At 40.5% G+C, this 22,291-nt stretch overlaps 1 protein-coding gene across 14 annotated transcripts in view; it reads left to right on the plus strand.

Annotated features, from left to right (window-relative positions):
* The window catches only part of STARD13 (StAR related lipid transfer domain containing 13), a 573,794-nt gene that overhangs the window by 498,224 nt on the left and 53,279 nt on the right, over positions 1-22,291 (plus strand). For all 14 annotated transcript variants that reach the window (XM_060394451.1, XM_060394453.1, XM_042254792.2 and 11 more), the window contains 2 exons: positions 16,081-16,152; positions 18,851-18,932. In XM_060394451.1, the coding sequence (XP_060250434.1) occupies positions 16,081-16,152; positions 18,851-18,932 (154 nt within the window). The remainder of the gene's footprint in view (positions 1-16,080; positions 16,153-18,850; positions 18,933-22,291) is intronic.

Raw genomic sequence — 22,291 nt, forward strand, 5'->3', positions numbered from 1 at the left:
TTCCATTTTAGGATGAATGTTGAGCAATTTTGGTGAAATATGGGTATGCAAGGGATACTGAAACAGAAACAGAACTTCTCAGCTCCTCTCCTTCAGCAGATTTATTGAAGGATGTTTGCTTGAAACACACTAGGTTCCAAGTACTCTGCCAGGCACTAGAGGCAAAAAGTGAATCAGGCAACATCTGCCTTTGAAAAGCTTGTAGTCTAATGGGGAGACAGATGTGTTAACAAGAGCATTTCAGTCTAAACTTGTAAAGACTAAAATGTACAAAAGTCCAGAAAAGGACACGCTAACCTGGGATTCAGGAAGTGACGTCTTAGCTGAATCATGATAGAAGAGTAAGACAAGAGAAAAAGAGGTAGGAAGAATGTGACAGACAAAAGGGAAGAAGCAGCACAAGCTCTTGTGTGGGCCATGAGACCACACCATGGGGCTGGCGGGCAAACTCCCTGCCATCCCAGCAGCTGACCCCAGAGAGGGCAGTGAGCCCCTGGAAGCAGGCAGAGGCCAGGTGAGGGGCGGCGCCGTGGGCCACGCCACGGGGCTGTGGCTTTGTTCTGTGGGTGACAGAGAGGCACAAAGGCATCCTAAGGAGAGTGATCCTACAGCAGGGGGACCTATTAGGAGTCTGTTGCAGTAGTCTGGGAACACGATGAGGCTCTAAACTAAGGCAGAGAGCATGGAGGTGGGCAGGTTGGAGTCTGAGAAGTACATTGAAGAGGTGAACTCAACAGGTCTTGAGGTAGAATTTCTGGGAATACAGAGAACTCATGAGTGGGGAGGAGTCTGGGAAGACCGCCAGCTGTCAGACTCTTAGAACTAGACTCAGTTTATCCATTGATTTAACCAGATGCTTCTCACAGAACAGTGTCATCTGAGGCAGTGCTCTTTAAACTGGGGGTCATGAAGTCAGCTAATGGGTATTCATAGCAATTTTTAATGGAAAGGAAGAGAGCAGAAAATGTCATGTGGCATTGCATATGTACAAAGTGCAATTATTATTTTGTGAAACTTTGTTTCATTCTGTGGGTATGTGAGTACCTACTGAAAACTATACGTACATTGTGTGCATGAGTACTAAGTCACTTCAGTTGTGTCTGACTGTTTGCGACCCTATGGATTGTATCCAGCCAGGCTCCTCTGTCCACGGGATTCTCCAGGCAAGAATACCAGAGTGGGTTACCATGCCCTCCTCCAGGGATCAAACCCACATCTCTTAGGACTCCTGCATTGGCAGGCAGGTCCTTTACCACTAGTGCCACCTAGGAAGCCTATATGTAGGATGTTTCTCACTAAAGACTGTGGTCAAAACATTTGAGAATGTTACGCTATTCATCTGTGGTTTTGTCCGATTGTTCTCAGGTATGAATGAATATGTCCCCATCAGGTTTGTTGATCTTAACAAGGGGAGAGTGATTCCTTTGTGAAAAAAACAGGGAAATGTTTTCTCACAATTATTCTTCCAAGACTAAATCTTGCAGTAATCTCTGGCCTTGGAATTCCCAAGGATTCCATGCAGAGGAAAGGGAAAGGGATGGCTGCCAGCAGGAAGGACTCTCCCAGTGCATTCTGGGACCATGCCAAATGCCCCACCCTTCAGAAAACATCGGCAATATTGACATCTACACAGACATTGCTGCTCTAGAATAGAATACCTTATTTTTCTTTTTTTCACATGGAGTTTTACAGTTTGCAAAGTACGGTCACAATACACGTTCCCACATTTACAGCAGGCCCTGTGAGTTTGGAGGGACCTGAATATCTGAAAAACGCTTTAGGTGTTTATTGGCCTGTAAATATTTAAAGCTATAAATATTTTCCTCTTAGTATAGTCATTCACTCTTTCAGTCAGCATTCATTTGCCAAGCCCTGGGCCAAGAACTGGATGTGCAAATATGCTTTCCAATCTGGTGATGTGTACCTGCAATGTTATAATTTAAGAGGATACACAAATCTATATATTTATTTAAGGATGCTTGTAGTTTTACCTGTGACATGTTTATAGACTATTAATATGTGTGCCTATATTCATGTTTGTGTGTGAGAGAGAGAGAGAGGGGAAGACGGAGACAGAGAAAGAAATTATTTAACTTTCTAAGTTCCAAAATGAAAAATCAGTTGCTCCCAGGGAACGAAGCAGGAAAAGGCTGGCCCTCTTTTAAGGTACAGAACATTTTGTATTTCTTGGGCTAAACGGGAGTTCCTTAGTGGTAGAATAAGTGAATCCGAGAATTCCATGAAAGGTACTTAGCCTCAGCAAATAAAGCACTGATTTACAAAGGAGTTCCCAGACCTCGGTTCCTTCTAAAACCACTGGATTAAGGCCCTTCAGTCGATGCATTAACCTAAAGAAGACAGACTTCATCTCGATTTAAAAAATATGTGTGTGTTAATGTGTACTTACTGTTTCTTAGTTTGAAAAAACAAAAGGCTCAAAGAAGACTCCTTTTGAAATTTTCTCTTCACCATTGGGTATAATTTGAGTGATCATGAAACATCCATTATAATCATTTTAAGCCTGAGAGCAAAATATTTCTTTTCTTTTGGATGTAAGTGGGGATTGAAATATCTGAATGGTATTTGAACTAGTTTCCCAGTTGACTCCTCACAAAGTAGATCCTGAAAAAACACCTGGGATGTTTTTAATAGTGGGAATGACCTTGACAGGAAGCCTATCTGGGAGGCTTGTGACCTCCTGAGGACAGTGACCTTGGGCTCCACATTAACCCTCAACTTCTCCCAGCAGTTAATCCACAGGAAGCTCTATCACTTGCTCAAGATTTACTTATTTGTTCAGTTTTTTTGTTTTTTGTTTTTTGTTTTTAACTTGGAAAAATAATCTTCTGACAGCATATCCCTTAATGAAGACTGTGTGTCTTATATAGATTTCTTTCCCGGGATTCTGATGTGTTTGGTATGTTTAAACATATTTTTGCCCTTGAGAGCCTCGCATATCAAGCTAATTTTTAAAATTAATATTGTTAATATTTTACTTATTAACTGATGAAAAAATCATAAAGTATCCTAGGCTATAATCATAAGACTGTCTTCCCCGATCTGGTGTTCATATCCTGAAAGCAGCAGCTGGTAGAGGCTCTTACTATTAATACCATTTTCAAAGTGCCGCATTTCATCTATGATTCTCATTACATCTTGTTGAACAGCATTGTGTTGTGAGAAGCAAGGCTTCATGTGATATATTACTTAACAGAGTCTAACAAAATCTATAGAATTAAAAAATGAATTGAGAACTGTTGGATTCTCATCATAAGAAGAATCTGTGTGTAGGGAACGGGTGGTATTTGACCCTGAGACCCTCTTATAGGCATGCTGAAATTAATTCAGACAGAGACATGAAGCTAATGAGGGGGTGGGGGTCAGTGCTTCTAACCACTGCAGGTCATGTTACCTCTTATATTGTTAGCTTGCGTATGCCCTCAAATAAATGAATGTTTTCTAAACAAATTGACAGGCTCTTTTAAAAAGTTAATTCATGAAATGAAGTAAATGTATTGAACACAAGAAGAATTTTGTTTTCTTTAAGTAATAGACATGCTATTAGTTAAGAGCAGAATGAAATCAGAACTTCGTTTTGAACTCCCCTTACTTCCCTGGTGGCTCAGACGGTAATGTGTCTGCCTACAATGCAGGAGACCCGGGTTCGATCCCTGGGTCGGGAAGATCCTCTGGAGAAGGAAATGGCAACCCACTCCAGTATTCTTGCCTGGAAAATCCCATGGACAGAGGGAGCTTGGTGGGCTACAGCCCATGGGATTGCAAAGAGTTGGACACAACTGAGTGACTTCACTTTCACTTAAAGCAATAACATTAACCCTGAACAAAAATAAAGCTATTTTGTTCTAAAGAGACACACTCATGGTGAATTTGTTAGTTTTAGAAATTGGGTCACATTTTGCTTTTGATTATTTAAAAGATTTTAGGAGTCGCATAGAACTCCACATATTCATCTAATCATTAAAACAAGATGGGAAGTTTTTCTTTATTTAGTCTGGTTTGTTTTGTTTTTTAAATGTAACCTTGAAACTGCAGCAGCACCCTTTAGAAAATGCTAATTACATAAAGTTTTGAAATTCATCTTGGGAATTATCTAAATACATATGCAGGAGGTCAGTGACAAGCAGAATAGCTGTTACATAAAATCTCCACTTTGCAAATACCAAGGAGGAAGAGGTGGGAATGTGGTCCAGGATCTAACCTCAACTTTGAACTTCCTGACTTGTGTTAGTTTACGACATCCCTGTAGCATCATTTAAACATAGTTCTGGGGGTATTAATAAACTTCCACTTGGAATTTCCTTTTTGAAGTCTGCTGAGAATATAAATCAAAACCATATGAGATGTGTCTTAATCCGGAATGTAGAATAATAGAGAAATAAATATCAACCCAAAAGTCCTGAAGTACATTTACCAGGATGCACATTCTGGCAAAATTCTTTATTTAGAATGAAGGCCTCCAGAGAACTGGATTTATTATTTTTAACCTGTGATTATGGAAGCCTGAACTGATAAAAGAAGATGCTTTTTAAAGTCATGGCTACAGTAGGAATTTTATTCAGCCAAGTAGAATGGGATATCTGTTGGCATCGAAAGAGGTTCAGAAGGCATTGTCAACTGAAAAAGCAGATTGCAATTTTATTGCATACATGTACACAAAATCACTGCAGATGGTGACTGCAGCCATGAAATTAAAAGATGCTTACTCCTTGGAAGAAAAGTTATGACCAACCTAGATAGCATATTCTAAAGCAGAGACATTACTTTGCCGACTAAGGTCCGTCTAGTCAAGGCTATGGTTTTACCAGTGGTCATGTATGGATGTGAGAGTTGGACTGTGAAGAAGGCTGAGGGCTGAAGAATTGATACTTTTGAACTGTGGTGTTGGAGAAGACTCTTGAGAGTCCCTTGGACTGCAAGGAGATCCAACCAGTCCATTCTAAAGGAGATCAAAGAAACCCTGGGTTTCTTTGGAAGGACTGATGTTAAAGCTGAAACTCCAGTACTTTGGCCACCTCATGCGAAGAGTTGACTCATTGGAAAAGACTCTGATGCCGGGAGGGATTGGGGGCAGGAGGAGAAGGGGACGTCAGAGGATGAGATGGCTGGATGGCATCACTGACTCAATGGACGTGAGTCTGAGTGAACTCCGGGACTTGGTGATGGACAGGGAGGCCTGGTGTGCTGCGATTCATGGGGTCGCAAAGAGTCAGACACAACTGATCGACTGAACTGAACTGAACACATCTGCATATTGAAAGAATGAGAGATTACATACATGCCAACAAACTGTTAGTCAATCTCTAGATGGTAGAATGAAAGCAATTTTTCTTTCATTTTTTCCTTCCTTCTTGCAGGTGCTTCAAATCTTAGATTTAGATTTTTATACTCTTCTGTTTGATTTCCTTTAAGAGGAAATTTTAAGTTGCTTTTATCTCTTATTCAACTCTGTTCTTAAGAGAAACACTCCTTTTCTACCTGAATTCAGTAAGTACTGGGGCAGGCAGGTTAGTCAAGGCCATCATTAATAATAATTGTTATATGCTCAAAAGTATGGGCTTCCCAGTGGCTCAGTCAGTAAAGAATCTGCCTGCAGTGCAGGAGACCACCTGCAGTGCAAGAGACCCAGGATCATTCCCTGGATTGGGAAGATCCCCTGGAGAAGGAAATGGCAACCCATTCCGTATTCTTACCTGGAGAATCCCATGGACAGAGGAGCCTGGTGGACTGCAGTCCATGGGGTTGCAAGAGTTGGACATAACTTAGAGACTAAACCATCACCACCAAAGCTAGTCAGGTAATTAAATTACAGTTATATTGTACAAGAGTTAGAGTTGCCCAGATTCCCTCTGTTTATAAGTAGTCATGTCTTTACATAACTACGTATTTCCACCATTTCCTACTATGTTCTTAAAATCTGGAGAGGTCCAATAAAGATTTTGTAACAATAATTACTAAAGCTCAAAGAATTCTTTAAAATTAGAAGTTATCTACTATACAAATTGAACTATTAGAGGATTTAAAACTTTTACCATGTTTTAAACTTTTAAAGCTTTTTAATAGTTTATGTAACTTTTTAAAGCCTATTTGATTGCATTCATGGTATATTTATAGGATGCTTCAGTTGACTTTTCTTTACCATTTATTTGTTATTTTATTATTATTTTTATTCGACCATGTCTGGTCTTGTTGTATCACTCAGGATCTTCCTTGTGATGTCCAGACTTTAGTTGTGATGCACTGACTCAATAGTTGCGGTGCGAGCACTTATTTGCCCTAAGGCCTGCGGAATCTTAGTTCCCCCACCGAGGATCAAGCCCACATCCCTTGCATTGGAAGGCGATTCTTTACCACTGGACCACCAGGGGGTCCCTCTTCAGTTGGCTTTAATATCAGTAGGCTGTGTGGTAGATTATAGTGTGGCACAAATCAATAATGTATCACTATGTTTGATGAAAAAGGGAGTTTTGGTGTAGAAGCTGTTTTTTATTCCTTCAGTTTGGAGCTTAATCTACCCCCACCTTAAACAGATAAAAATATTTCAACTCCCTCTATTCATTTTATATTGCTTTCTGTAAGGAATATATAATGTCCGTGTCTATTAATGATTTGCAAAATAGAAATCCCAATATTTAGAGAGTGAACCTCTAAGCTCGGTGGCCTATTTGGCCTTGGAGAACATGGAGGAAAATGAATCTGTAGCTGAAGACCTAATAAAAACCTAATTTCTTGAATCCAGCCCTGATTTTCTGGGATAAATTATACATGTTTAGAAAATCACTCACAGAACCATTGCCACTGCATGAAAGTAGAGAGCATTCCAGAAAACTGGCAAAGATATATTGAAATTTTCTCAGGAAATATTTTATCCCAGTAAATATTTAAAAATAAAATACACACACATACACACACCATCAAGCTTTTATATATGGTAAGATAGTGAAATTACACTTGAGTTGTGCACATCTGATCTTAGGATTAAATTAAGCAAACACTAGTTGTGATTGATCTAGATATCAGAGCTGCACAAAGCCCTAAGCTGGGAGTCAGAAGCTTTGGTGACGTTGTATCTTGCTGTGCCAGCCCCTCAAGGAGTGAAAAGACATAAAAAGGTTATTGCAGTTATTTTATCCAGACAGATCTGTGCTTCTTCTGATGCCTGTGTGGTACAATTTTCCCTGATATTGTGAAAGCTTCTGGTGTAATTGGAGTACCCACAGCTATAAAAGAGTTGGGCTAAGCAGCTGGAATAGCAGATAAGCCTTATAAATATAGACCTCCACATATGTCTGAAAGTAGATAAGAGAAGGGGTTTGATGCCCTAAAGACATGAATAATTTTTTGTTAACATTTAAAGAATGTCTTAAAGCTATATAGGATAGAAGAATACCGGTCCAAGGCCAGGATACCTGACTTCCTAGTGGTGGTGGGACTTGTCCAAAACTGCCACTCTTCCCTGAACAGAAAGTCACAGGCATGACACAGAGAGTACACAGGGTTCCTTCTGATACCGGCAGCTGGGCTTACCTTGTGGTGGTTACCTTGTGAGCCTCTGTTCCTGACAGCCAGCATCAGGTCAGCTACCAGGGACTCTTAGTCTCCACCTTTCCAAGAGAAGCCAAAGAAGCCAAGTAAGAGAGAGAAGCTATCTCCAGAATCCCATACCCTTGTCCCAAGATTCTGTCATCTTGGTGGGTCAATATGGAGGCACTTTGACCAAGGCCGGCAAATTACAACCCTGTCTGTAATTGTCTGAATCCGCTTTCTGTTCCTCTACCTTGCATTTTCAGTTGCATAACTGATTCCATCCCCAAGAATCTCCTGGGATTTAGTGGTAGGCAGTGACCTGACGAACTCGCAGAGCTGGGGGTATTCATGTGCTTGTGCAGGCATGCAGCCTCCCTGAGAGATACCGCAAGCGTCTGATGGGAACAGTCTGCACCAAGTGAGAGGGGAGGATAAGGAGCTACTCTGCCTCATGGAAAACTCAAGTCCAAACAATATGGTCAGAAACTATTTGGCTAGTAGAAGATATATTTTCTGTTTTCTTTTTCTTTGAGATTGATTGCAGGGGCCAGGGGTATAATCTTTTTTTTTTTCCCCGTACTCTTAGGAATATGAGCCAGGGGAATAGTATTTATATCCCTTGTTCAGTTGCTGAAATTTTTATTTTCTATGGTGTACGTGTATAGGTGAGGGGAAGGTGTATGTTTGTAATGTGTGTGCACACACATGTGGATGCACGTGACAGATGAGCATGAAAGCATGGTTTACGTTTTAACATTCAACAGAAATCAGGCACCATCAACAGGGAAGCAGACTTCGAGGCGGAAATGCTTATGCAGTCTGATCATTTTCATTTCTGACACACTAACGGATATCCAGGAACAGCATCAAGTTGAAATAGAAGTTCTCAGCGCATCCCTCTGCTTCATTTATAAAAAGGAGCAGCTGGCAGCTGTGCTAAATTAGCCTAAGTCAGATTATGCCACTGTAACGAGTTGTCCCCCAAGTTGTAGTAGCATAAAGCAACAGAAGGTTATTGCCTGCTCGCATTACATGTCCGCAGCTGCTTGGCTGTGGCTTTGTGCCCCTGTGTCATCATTCTGGGGCCCAGGCTGAAGAACAGCCTCTGTCTGAGATGGTCCAGCCTCATGGTCAAGGGAAGGGGAGGGGAGCTGACAGAACTAGAGGATAGCTCTTGTAGAGTTTTGCTTGAAACTCCCATTCATTACTTCTGCCCAAGTTTCATTGGCCAGAGTGGGTCACATGGCCAACCCAGACATCAGTGGGATGGGAAGTACACATTTGCCAGTCAGATGAGAACTGCAATCTCCCTGGCAGCTAGAAAGAGTAGGGGACCATTAAGAACATTTTAGAGTGTGTGTGTCTCTGTGTGTGTGTTTTCATTATACATTTGTAACTACATAGATACAGAATTCTATTTAGAATTTTAAATTTATGATTACATAAGATGTATGTATGATTTATATTAAATGTATTTTAATATATAATTTAATTTATAATTATCTTAAAATTTGATAGTAAATAATAAATTGTATATATAAATATATGATTTCCCCAAAAAAAAGGCTGAAAAAGAGAGATTAAAAACAACTTTTGAGTAACTAAGAATAGACCTCCTATATAGATATAGAATTTGCCTGATTCTTTTCCACCGTGATAGAAATTACTTTTAAGTGACTAGATTTGCTGTGAATCCAGCTTGCAAAGATACTTCATAACCTGAGAAATAAGACTAGTGTTAAAAATTGGTTATGGAATAGTGTGTCTCAGCATGTCTGTAACTCTTGCTTTCAGGGAAAAAGTACATGTAAATACAGCCATGAATCTCCATCTTAGTAGAGTACGATTAGTTGTCTTGGGGATATATACATCTTCCTATTTCTTTCTTCTATGGTTATCTATTAGCTGAGTGCAAGATACTTTTCTACACATCAGAAAAAAAGGTTGCCTTAAATTATAGGGAGATAAAAATGAGTGATTGTCACTTGGTTTACTGATTTGGATATTCAGAGATGAACAATCTTAAATTTATTCTAAATAAAACCTGTATTTTAACTCTATTAGTAACTTGGAATCTCATAGAAATAAAGTGTTATCCACATTAGAAAAGAATTAAATTAGGTGTACATTAAGACTTATCCAGGCCTTTTACACATTGTAGTAAATGCATTATGTAATTCAAAGGATGCAAAAAGATGCATCTTGATGCCATGACGGGGAGTCTAAATCACAGTCTTTTGCTACCACAAAATTTGATGTTCCCTCCTGAACCTGTGATTAGGGTTATAAAGCCCTCCCGGGAGAAGGACTGTGGTGATAGTGCCTGATCCTATATAATATTAATACTCGCATCATTCACATCTCTATATAGATGGGATGGGTGCTCTGGCATTGGTTTTCACAAATCCGGCCTAGCCTAAAGTGGAGTGAAAGTTGCTCAAGTCATGTCCAACTCTTTTGCAACCCCATGGACCATATAATACAGTCCATGGAATTCTCCAGGCCGGGTAGCCTGTCCTTTCTCCAGGGGATCTTCCTAACCCAGAGATCAAACCCAAGTCTCCCACATTGTAGGCAGATTCTTTACCAGCAGACTGCTTACCAGCTGAGCCACCAGGGAAGTCCAAGAATACTAGAGTGGGTAGCCTATCCCTTCTCCAGCGGATCTTTCCGACCCAGGAATCGAACCAGGGTCTCCCACATTACAGGCGGATTCTTTACCAGCTGAGCTATCAGGGAAGCCCTGGCCTAGCCTATGGCCACATAAATACAGCTTCAATAAATAGGGACTTCACTTGAGAAATTCCATCTGAAGACAAAGGTGTCATATGTCTGAAGAGGTTCGTTACTAATGAAGCTAACTCAGCCATGTAAACAATCCTAAGCCAACAGCCATGAACCTGTTGAAATGTTAATACCTTGGATATGCTTTAATAGTGATAATTGTGTCGACTGCAGACATCTTGTGGTGGTTGAGTCATCCATAATCTTTCAGAAGCAGGGTGCCCACCCTGTCAGCCAATTTAAATGAAAAAAAAAACAACAACAACAACACTGTTCTCAAGCCCACTTCTTAAAATCACAGGGAAAGCCATGAATTCTTTTTTCCCCCACTTGTCTTGAGTACTTTTAATGAGTATTTAAGAATGAATGTTAAGAATGTTTAAGACATTCTTAAACTGAGGTCAGTTTGTCCATCAACATTCCAGGAGATTTGTAAGAACAACATCAATGCAGGTGCCCTCCACTTTTCATGGAAAACCAGGTTTCTTCTAGCCAGCTAATTTTCTGATGACAATAACATTTAATTTGGCCCTAATTTGAATTTTTGGTCATTTAGAAAAACTAGCATCCCTTTGGGTTAGCTCTGGAAAAAGTATTTTCTATGTCGAGAGTAATGTAAACCAAAAAATGTATTTAAATTCTTAGCTGGGAGAACACACTGTTCTGACCACTTTAGAAACACGAGTTTTTTTTGTTTTTGTTTTTGTTTTTTTTACTTTACAATATTGTATTGGTTTTGCCATACATCAACATGAATCCGCCACAGGTATACACATGTTCCCAATCCTGAATCCCCCTCCCACCTCCCTCCCCATACCATCTCTCTGGGTCATCCAGTGCACCAGCCCCAAGCATCCTGTATCCTGCATCTAACCTAGACTGTGACTAGCAACTAGCAACTCCTGCTTGTGACATGAAAGGAGCCTACAAACCTGGGTGTTAAATCTGCTGCACTCAGTATAACTCCTGACTTGACTGAGGCCCTCCGGAGCCTTGTCCACCTGAAAGTGCAAACATCACATGATATTTCCTTAAAGAAACAGCTTGTAAATCTCTTTAAACTCACACAGAATTCTAGCCTTCACTACAATCAGAATGTGTTGACGAAGCCCTACTGAACTGTTTCCTCTTAGCTACCTTGATGTCATCAGCTCAACAGGCAGTATTCACAGAACAGGTATTTTAAAAAATAAGTATTGTTCTCAAAACAATTTTTTTTACCAACAATGCCATGATATGGGAAAATATTCATAGTGTATTTTCTTATATGCAAAAAGTAGTCAACCAAAGATATTACCATCATTACCATTTTGACAAATAACATGTATCTAATTATATATTAGCAATGGGGCAAGGGTTGACTTTTGTCTTTCATTGTGCCTTTCCATATTATGATAAGTTTTTAACACTGAACACGTGTAACTAAGAAACATGATAATACTTTGCAAAAACAGTGTCACAGGCCACAACAGTTTCCACGGTGACTTGTCAGGGTCCAAATACGTAGGAAAGGCAGCTGAGGCAAACCTTCCCCCAAGCAGAATCACAGATATGTGATGGAAGAGCATGCCAAGCACCACACTGTCTTCTGGATTTATCAACTGAAAAAGTTTGCTTGGTTTTTGTGCACGTCAAGCTGCCGATAGAAAAACTGAAAACCTCCCTTTTCAACCAGTTGATTTCAGCCCGCAAACAACTATTGATGTGAGATCCCAAAGCTCCTTGGTCTCCTTGGACTTCGCGGAATGGGGCTCTTTTAGGGAGCAGATCATTCCATGTGGACAGTGGTGATCAGTTAGTCAGTTCAGTTGCTCAGTCGTGTCAGACTCTTTGCAACCCCATGGACTGCAGCATGCCAGGCTTCCCTGTCCATCACCAACTCCCCGAGCTTGCTCAAACTCATGTCCATCGAGTCAGTGATGCCACCCAACCATCTCATCCTCTGTTGTTTCCTTCTCCTCCTGTCTTCAGTCTTTCCCAGAATCAGGGGTTCTCTTAAGGAGCAGATCACTCCATGTGGGTGGTGGCGATAGAGCCAAGGAATATGGTTGGAGGGGACCAGAAGTGGTGACCCCACCTGAACCAGTAGAAGAGGCTCTGTTATTGGAGAAAGGGGGAAGGACGTTGGGCAGGCAAAAATAGATACTCTAGAGTGAAACGGAAATTATTTTTACATGTAATAATTGCATTGGTTCTATTAAAATCCTATCATGATCCTGAGCCAAACAGAATTTTCTGCAGTAACAATGCAGTAACCATGCCTGAGATCAATAGGCTAGTCTGTCAAGGGCATTCTCTGGTTCCTCCCCACACTTAAGCTTGCTGCAGGAGACGGTTGGTGTTTTGCCTGATAGCCCTGGAGCTGCTGCAGGACCAGGTGTGGGTTGCAAATGGAGAACAAACAAAACCATCAAAATATAATTTTGTGCTGGCTATCAACAGCTCAGCAGAAAAGAGATTTTCACCTTCTTCTCAAATGTCATTTATATCTCATCAGGTAGATATTTGTGAAGTGATGACAACTGTGAGTAATGATTCCTTGCTAATTCTCCAGTCATTTTGGCCATTGCAGAGTGATATTCCCTGGGAAACATTAGCATTTGGCTGATAGGTGTTAGAAGGCACTGTGGGGAATCGGTAGAAGTTATATCTGTTTTTCTCCAACTTGATGGGCAAAATCATCTTTGATAGTGGTTAATTATGCTCCATTTTTGTTTGTTTGTTTGCTTTGGTGGTAAACAAGAGTGTGTTATGCCCTTACACTGAGATATCAAGAGTTGGGATTTCCTGGTGGTCCAGTGGTTAAGACTTCACACTGACAATGCAGGGATCTTGGGTTCGATCTCTGGTCAGGGAACTAATATCCCACATGCCTTGCACACAACTGAAGTATTTAAAAAAAAAAAAAAACAAGCAAACAAAACCCAGAAAATATCAAAAGTAGGGGGAATGTGTTTGGAAGATATTCCAGATATAGAACAGCAAGTTGGGTATGGGAAGTGATGGTTGAGGGGAGGTATCCATCATGACTGGGACATGGCTTCTTCTCATTATTTACTAATTGCAATTTTCTATTGTTTGCCTGGAAAACTTAAAACAAAATGTCTAGCCATTGAAAAAAATCAGTTTATTTAACTGGGTTCTGATTAAGATTTGATTATTCATGTTTACGTATAGGTAGAGTTTCGGTTCATTATCTGTGTTGCTTTAATGAAAAAAACAGAACAAAGTTATATAGAGAGCCTTTTAAATAAAATCTCCTGGGCTAGCCCAAGTCTTGTTCCACTGCCCAGCCAGAGTCTCAGTCCCAAAGAGAGTCTTTCTGTGAGGACCCCTGCTGCCCACCTCTCCCCCAGCTCTCTGTCCTCTTTACCCAGCATCCAGTGGAGTGTGTGCTCTTTTACGGGCTCACTTCCTGCTCCTCTTTGAGCTTCCTGTGTAGCAGAGCTCCTGCCTTCCAAGTCCCCCATTTATTCTTAATGGTCTGTCTCTCTGAGGCTCTTCTGCTTAACACTGCATTTCGATGACAGTAAAAGCAATAAAGTAGAAAAAGGCATGCTATTTAGCTAGTTGGTGTAACAGAATTTTGTGCTTCCTCTCTGAGACTTGCTGACTCATGACTGTTTAGAGCATGTCTAGAAATCAGGTGTTTTCTCATCACTAGGTAGTGTGGTATATTGAAGAAGAAAGCAAATCTGAAGCTTGAAAATTTAGAAGGCAGCAGCCTATCTTTGACCAAGAGTAATCACATTTTCTCCGTGTAACAGTTAGAATGTGTGTGTTCTCCTTCCCCTGAAATACTTGGGTGGTTGTCAAAGTGGAAGCCTTCACATAAGGACTCTCAGTGTGTGTTAGTTGCTAAGTTGTGTCTGACTCTTTTCGACTCTATGGACTGTAGCCCACCAGGCTCCTCTGTCCATGGGACTTCCCAGGCAAGAATACTGGAATGGGTTGCCATCTCCTTCTCCAGGGGATCATCCCAATCCAGGGATTGAACCTGGGTCTCACACACTGCAAGCAGATTCTTTACCATCTGAACCACCAGGGAAGCCCAAGGACTCTGAAATGAGTCCTAAATACAACTTTGGAGACTTACAATAATTGCCCTTTGTACCTTTCAAAGGGAAAACCCAAGTTAGCCAATACAGTACAATCCAGCCAGTTCATTCTGAACTGCAGTGATGGGGCTCACCCCTCCTCATAGAAAAGCTTTCTGGAGCTTTTGTTTCCAGCTTGGTGCCCCAGATAATTCTGAATAATATGTACAAGGCAGGAATGTGTACCTATTTGGTCGGTGCTGGCAGTAATTATGTAAAAAAATCCTTATGTCAGAGAAAAAAGCTCAAGATTTAGAAATCGTCAGTCTCTCAAATGGCGAGGGCTTAGAGGATGCCAAAAGAAGCAGGGACTCTGGCATGGGGGCCACAGCACGCTGTGTCTCCTTGAATTTAATGACATATCTCAGCCCATGTCCAACCAAATCAATGGGCCTGTAGGTTTTTGCTCTTCCCTTGGAGCCTGTGGATGATCTGGCCTTTGTTCTGTTTTCCTAACATGGATCAGATAGCTGTCACATTGAACATCGTGCTGCATAGACATTGAGCTTTCAATGTAGGCTGCAGTCTCTGGCCCACTGCTGATGCTAGCATGGACTGTTTCAGTGCAGCGACCTAAGAACACCCTGTACTCTCCAACTTTGGCTACAGGGAGAAATGAACGTCAGAGTAAATGAAAATGCAATGACCTGACCGAGCTCCCTCCCAACAGCAGAGAAAGGGGCCTGGGTAGAGACCTGTTATAATCAGCTGTTTAATTTTGTTTGGAGAACCTAGACTTCTGACAGATGAACTTCTTTTTCCCTTGCATTCATATTTATCTAAGAGTTGTGGTTAGGAAATGATCCAGGATTCACAAGGTCAAAAAGTGACCTGGTTCACATACTGGAGACTCTCCCATCTCCCTCCAAGTTCTCCAGGCAGGTGGTCCTGTGCACTCTTGGAACGTCCACACCAAAACTGGTCACCCAAAGGACATATCAACTGCTTGAGGCTGGCTCTCGGAGATTCTAGCAGCCCCATCAAACACCTGTCTCCTTTCCAGATAATCAGCTTCACTCTTGCCTGCTGCACTCTGCAGCTTGAAATCATTCAAATGTGCCTGATGAATGAGCATCTTATTACAAGGCATTTGGAATTAAAGCATTAGTAAAACTAAAGCAATAATAAAACATTGGATTTTTGTAACACATTTCTTCATGAGAAAATGCATTTTCACAAGCCTGCCCAGTTGTATTCATTCTTTCATTATCCCCAGAGTAAAAGAATAAAGGAATGTAGGATAAATAGTCTTAGCTTTATCTTTGAAAGTTAAAAAAAAAAAAAGAACCTAAGGAAGTACTTCCTCCTTCTCCCTAGTCCTCGGGTTCCCTAGTGTATAAATAAGACATTTTTCCCTGCCTGAAACTCAGCCTGTAGTTTCAGCCTGTAGCCTCAGTTCGTAGTCTGTGGTTTTGCTATTATCCAAATACTTATAGATTGACATTGAAGATAATCTTAGCAGACATGAAACAAGTACCTTTGTGATGCCTGCTCATTTTACACCCATTTCTGAGTAGGCTACTTGTACAGACTTAGGAGGACAATTTTGCTTTGTAATAACCTTCACAGTGCCCACCAGTTCCTATTGATTGAGGAGGTAGAGGCCAGTGGGTGGTCTGAGACTCAACGCATCTCCTTTTCTTGTGTTTTTCAGAAATCGAGGCGAAGGAAGCATGTGACTGGCTCCGCGCTGCTGGCTTCCCACAGTACGCTCAGCTGTATGAGGGTAGGTTGGGCTTCTCTTCTCTCTTTATAAAGAGAATAAATTCAAAATTTGTCCTGTGGTGCTTTTTGACTTCCAAGTCTTTTCTCAACCATTTTTTCCTGGATTTCTCCTTCCCCCTGCCTTTGCAATGCCCAGGACATAAACTGATGCCAGTTTAGGAATTAGGGTCACTTCCTGAGACTACTTCACCTTCTGCCCTTGCCTGTTTCTCCTTTCTTTTCTTTTGCTTCTCACTTTCTGCATCTCATGTCTTTACCACCAATCACAACTCTGCCTTTTCCTTCCAGGGTTCTGCCAGCAGCAGCTTTTTTTCTGCACTTCCTCCCTATCCTCTTTCTTGTTTTTTTATCACTGCTCTCAGTTTTATTGAAAGTACAATAAATGAATTGTTGATAAATTTCTTAGAAATAACAAAGCTAATTTATCTTGAGATTTTTACCTCACATGAAAATGTTTAAGACGTGACATGGATCAGATGTTATTTTTCAGGGTTTTGAAAGTAAAATGTTTTTATTGCTAGCATCATACTTTGTTCCATTGATGTTTTCATTGGCAGTTAATAAACTTATTCTCCTATATCTTACTTACATGCACTGCTCAATCACTCAGTGATTTCCCACTCTTTGCAACTCCATGGACTGTAACCCACCAGTCTCCTCTGTCCACGAAATTTTCCAGGCAAGAATGCTGGAGCAGGTTGCCACGTCTTACTCCACGGGCTCTTCCTGACCCAAGGATAGAACCTACATCTCTTGTGTCTCCTGCATTAGCAGGTGGATTTTTTTTTACCACCATGCCACCTGGGAAGCCCCATATCTTGCCTATACCTAGAGTTATAACCAATGCATCTCCTTCTTGGAGAGTCCTAATGTATTGTAAATTAGTCAGGATCCCAGCAGTGAGCAATGGCACACTCAGGACAATCTGTGGAGGTCTTATTCCTAAAAGTGTTCATGATGGAGGTGTGAGCAGGGCTTAGGAGACCACGAGGAACAGTTCAGGAGCCCGAAGCTTGTAGCAGCCCAAAGCTTGTACCCTAGGCCCAAAGCCATAAACAGAAGGTGAGATGCCAGAACCCAGAAGGAGAGAGGATCTCAGAGCAGGCTTAGGAGTAGAGGACACAGCTGTGACGACAGCTCCCTGGAGAAGACCCAGGAGGGCAGTGCCCTGATGTCACACTCCCTCCTCCCTCCGTCTCCAGCTGGGGCTTCCCATTGGCCAAACAAAATAAGGTAGTGGACATGGACCCCACTGAACGCCATCCACACAGCTGATCCTGGGCGCAAACCGGGTTACCGAAGAGTAGAGCGTGGATCTGTAGGGCTCAATAGAGCATAGCTAGTACACTAAACAATATAGTTTCTGACAGCATAAAATTCACATAGTATGGAAAGAATCAACAAAGTTAACTTTTACTCACTGGTGAATCACACCTACTCACCTAGAAGCTCAGTTTTCTATTTTAAAAAAGCCTACTTCTCTCTGTTAAATTCTTTGAGGATAAAAGAGAGCATATCTATGAGGGTGCTTTGAGGTCTAGAGTTTCTGATAAAAACTTTCATAAAATCATAGCCTTTTAGACAAGAAGGAGGGTCTTACAGTTTTGGTCTAAGCAACCATTATTCCCACCCTCTACTACCAACTCACTGATCATGAAAGAGAGGCCCAAAAAGGTTAAGTGACTTTTATAAGATTATAAGATGGAAGAGTCAGAATTAAAATCCCAGTCATCATATGCCTTTTATAAATGTAATAAAAATTAGAACAAATACTTTTACAGAAAAGTTACAAGTTTAGAACAGGATTTTGCTACAGAGACTCCTCTGGTGGACCGGTGGACCGGTGGTTACCAATCCACCTTCCAGTACAGGGGACAAGGGTTCAATCCCTGGTCTGGGAACTAAGATCCTACATGCAACTAAGCCTGTGACCACAACTACTGAGCCTGTGCACTCTGGAACCTGTGTGCCACAACTAGAGAGAGGCCTACTCACTGCAACTAAGAGCCAACACAGCCAAAAATAAATAAATAAATATTTTTTAAAAAAAAGAAAAAGGTTTTGTTACAAAATAAAATACTTGAGACCATTGAGCTGCAGGTATTTTTGGAAACTTCAAAAAAGAAATCTGCCAAACTTCTATCCTGATCAGTATCTCATGAACTGATCAGGAGAGAAGTCAGCAACCTCCACCTTAGGTGGATGGTGAGAGTGTAGAAGTTCTCCATGCAGGCAAATGTCTATGATAATGATGAGCTATAAACAGGTAAAAAATACACCTGAAATACAAGAGACATAGGAGACTCGGGTTCAGTCCCTGGGTTGGGAAGATCTCCTGAAGGAGGAAAATGGCAATTCACTCTAGTATTCTTGCCTGAAAAATCCCATGGACAGTGGGGTCATAAAGAATCAGATAAGGCTGAGCAACTGACGCACACATGGATAAAAATACAGGCATTTAGCAATCCTAGCCAAGGTTAAGCACTTGGTTATTTTCATATTGCATGCTTTTTTATATCCTTAAAAACATTTATTGGGGTTAAAGTAAGCACCCTGCTCTCTAAACATTACCAACACACCCGTCAGTGGAGAGGAACTGCAGTTAAGATTAGCCATGAGTACAGAAATGTGGTGGCCTGAAGATATCGTTGCTGATTCAGATAAAACAAGCCTCATAAACTCCATTGTCTCTCTTTCAGATTCGCAATTTCCCATCAACATTGTGGCTGTCAAGAACGATCATGATTTTCTTGAAAAGGACCTTGTAGAACCTCTTTACAGGTAAATCATATGAAATATTTTTGTTTCTTTCAATTGTTAAATGTCTATAATAGTTGTCACTGTATTAAGGGGTGAGTTCAACAACAATTCAGTAAGTCCTTATTGAATGCCTACTGTATACCAGGCTATAAGTGTCTTACTGTGAGCATGATCAGTCCCTGGTTTCATGGAATTTGAGTTCTAGTATGGAGCTTCAGACTACAGATTGAGTCAAAGAGACAATGAGTGAGAGAAAAAGAGAGGAGAAGAAGAGATTATCTCAGAGAGTGTTAAATTCTATTTTTAAAAATGTAAAACAAGCTGAGGCTATAGACAGTGATGGAGTGTGCGTGGATTATTGGGAGGAGGAAGCATGAGGGACCAGAATATGAGTGGTGAGAGAAGGCCTTGTTAAACTTCATGAGTATGTCAAACTTAGCTGTATTTTTTAAGACAAATAATTATATCAGCAAACTGAAATATGTAAACTCAAGTAATTATATCTGCTTTCAGAAATAATTCACACCTTCAGTATGTGATAGGTGATAAAAGGAGAAAAGATGTATATATGAATAATTCCCTCCCCTCAAAGAATATATAATCTGGTTGAAGAAATCTAATTGAAGAATTGAAGCATACATGAACAAATAAAACAATTGTAATTTGAGTAATAATGAAAGATGCCAATGCAATCAAATATCTCTGAACAAGTAAATGTGCATGAGAGGTCATGTGTGTCTGTAGGAAATTAGCTTGGAAGTTTTTTAACTAAAGCCCTGGAGAGAAGTCAGAGCTGGAAATAAATATTAGCTTCAGGAGGCGAGTCATTTTTCCAAGGCTACAGAGCTAGTAATGGGCTGAACTGACCTTAAACAAGTTTTCATCACTTGTAGTCCAGTGTTTTTTCTCGTACATTCTGCATTTGACATACAAAAGATAGCAGTTTAAGAAGAAAGTAGTGATGAGGAAACTTTTGTCAAGATAGGAGAGACAAATGTATGTTAGAATATTGTGAAATAATCATAGGCTTGCTGATTCTTTAGACATATATTTATATTTCTGTGTTCGTAGCTGCTTTCTCTAGGGTTGCTATATGAAGAGAAAATAGAGTCATGTTAGGAAATGGTCTCTGAATGTTCAAGGAAAGCATTGCTGTGGGTTTGCTTATGTGGGTGAAGAGAAGAGAACTCTTCAAATCACAAACTGCAGGGATGGGCTATTTGGACTCGAAAACAAACAAGCACAAAATGCCATTTGTGAGCAATTATAAGAGGATTGGATAGTTTTGTTGTAATTCTTTAAAGGCAATGAATTGGAAAAGCAGTGTTTTCTCCTCAGGATGTCTGATGCACACCCCAAGCCCTCATGCACCTTAGAACTATTCCACCAGCACCTCATCCTGAGTTTTCCCTCTTAGTTTTAACCAAGAGTATTTTTACTAACCAGTTGACATTTTTAAGAAAGGTTTATTTGTTTATTGGCTGTGCTGGGTCCTCATTGCTGTGCGAGCTTCTTTCTCATTGCCGCAAACGAGGGCCACCCTTCGTTGCCGTGTGCAGGTTTCTCATTGCAGTGGCTTCTCTTGTTGAGGATCACAGGCTCCAGGTGCTCGGGCTTTGGTAGTTGCAGCCTGCAGGCTCAGTAGTTGTGGGTTGCGGGCTCTAGAGCACACGCTTGGTAGTTGTGGTACACGGGCTTAATTGCCCCATGGCGTATGGGATCTTCCCAGATCAGGGATCAAACCCATGTCCCTCACATTGCAAGGTGGATTCTTAACAGCTGGACCACCAGAGAAGCCACTTGGCACTTTTAAAAGAAATATTTCTTATTGTTAATTGTATTGCATTAATTATCTTTTTCCCAATTGCATTTTCTTGCATACTTATATTTACTTGATTGTCAAATTATGCCTTTTGTTTTTCGCCCAGTTTTGTTGCGATATAATTGGCATATAGCACTGTTTATGTTTACGGTGTACAGCATGATTAGACTTACATACGTGATGAAATGTTTATAATCGATTTAGTGAACATTTATCATCTCAAATAGATACAAAATTAAAGAAGTAGAAAAAAGAAAACCTTTTTTTCCTTGTGATGAAAACTCTTAGGAATTACTTCCTTAACTTTCAGATGCAAAACACACAGCAGTGTATATTATCTTTATCATTTTGTACTTTACATCTCTACGACTTATTTAGCATGTAACTGGAAGTTTGTGCCTTTTGACCACTTTGATTTAGTTGCCCCTTCCTCCCACCTCAGGTTGCCGCAAATCTGATTTTTTTTTTTTCTGTACGTTTGTTTGTTTGTCTTTGAAATATTAGCCCTACAACACTATGTTAGTTCCTGGTATTTTATATTTCTATAGACTTCAAAATGATCGCCATAGTAAGTTTGGTTGTCATCTATCACTATACAAAGATATTACATAATTATTAACTCTGTTCCCCACACTGTACATTTTATACCTGTGACTCATTTATTTTGTAAATGAAGATTTGCATCCCTTTATCTTCCTCACCTGTATCTCTCCTCCTTCCACCCCTCCCATCTGGCAACCTGTTTGCTTTCTGTATCTTTGACTCTGTTTCTATTTAGTTATTTATTTTGTTTTTTAGATTCTACATATAAATGAAATCTATGCAATTAAATGTTTAAATTCAATTTAAAATCATCTCAATTGAATTTTAAAATCTATATCTTCTTTGAGTCAAGGTGTTCTGTATATATCTGAAGTAAAATTCACTATTTTCAGTTCTTTGAGTTTTGAGAAATGCCTACAATCAGGTAGTCACCACCACAACCAAGATATAAAACAGCTTTATCACCTGAAATACCCCCTGGTTCACCTCTGTCATCAACTTCTACCCCTGCTTCCAACTCCTGGCAACCACTAATCTGGTTTTTGTGCCTAGTGTTTTGCCTTTTCCAGAATGCTATGTAAGTGAAATCAAACAGTATGTAGGCTTTTGAGTCTGGCTTCATTTTAGTTAATACACCTAAGATTCATCTGTGCTGTGTGTATCAATCATAGTCTTCCATTGTGTGGATATACTACTACAGTTTGTCCATTCACCAAATGCATATTTGAGTTGTCACCACTTTGAGTGATTAAATGGGCTTCCCTGGTGGCTCAGATGGTAAAGCACCTGTCTGCAGTGCAGGAGACCTGGGTTCAATCCCTGGGTTGGGAAGATCCCCTGGAGAAGGAAATGGCAGCCCACTCCAGTAGTCTTGCCTCAAAAATCCCATGGACAGAGGAGCCTGGTGGGCTACACAAGAGTTGGATACAACTGAGCGACTCCACTTTCTTTCTTTTCTTTCTGGGTGATTATATAGCCCTTATAAACATTCATATTCAAGTTTTTGTGTAAACAT

Source organism: Ovis aries, chromosome 10 (assembly GCF_016772045.2).
Source record: "Ovis aries strain OAR_USU_Benz2616 breed Rambouillet chromosome 10, ARS-UI_Ramb_v3.0, whole genome shotgun sequence".
NCBI classification, from domain to species: Eukaryota; Metazoa; Chordata; class Mammalia; order Artiodactyla; family Bovidae; genus Ovis; species Ovis aries.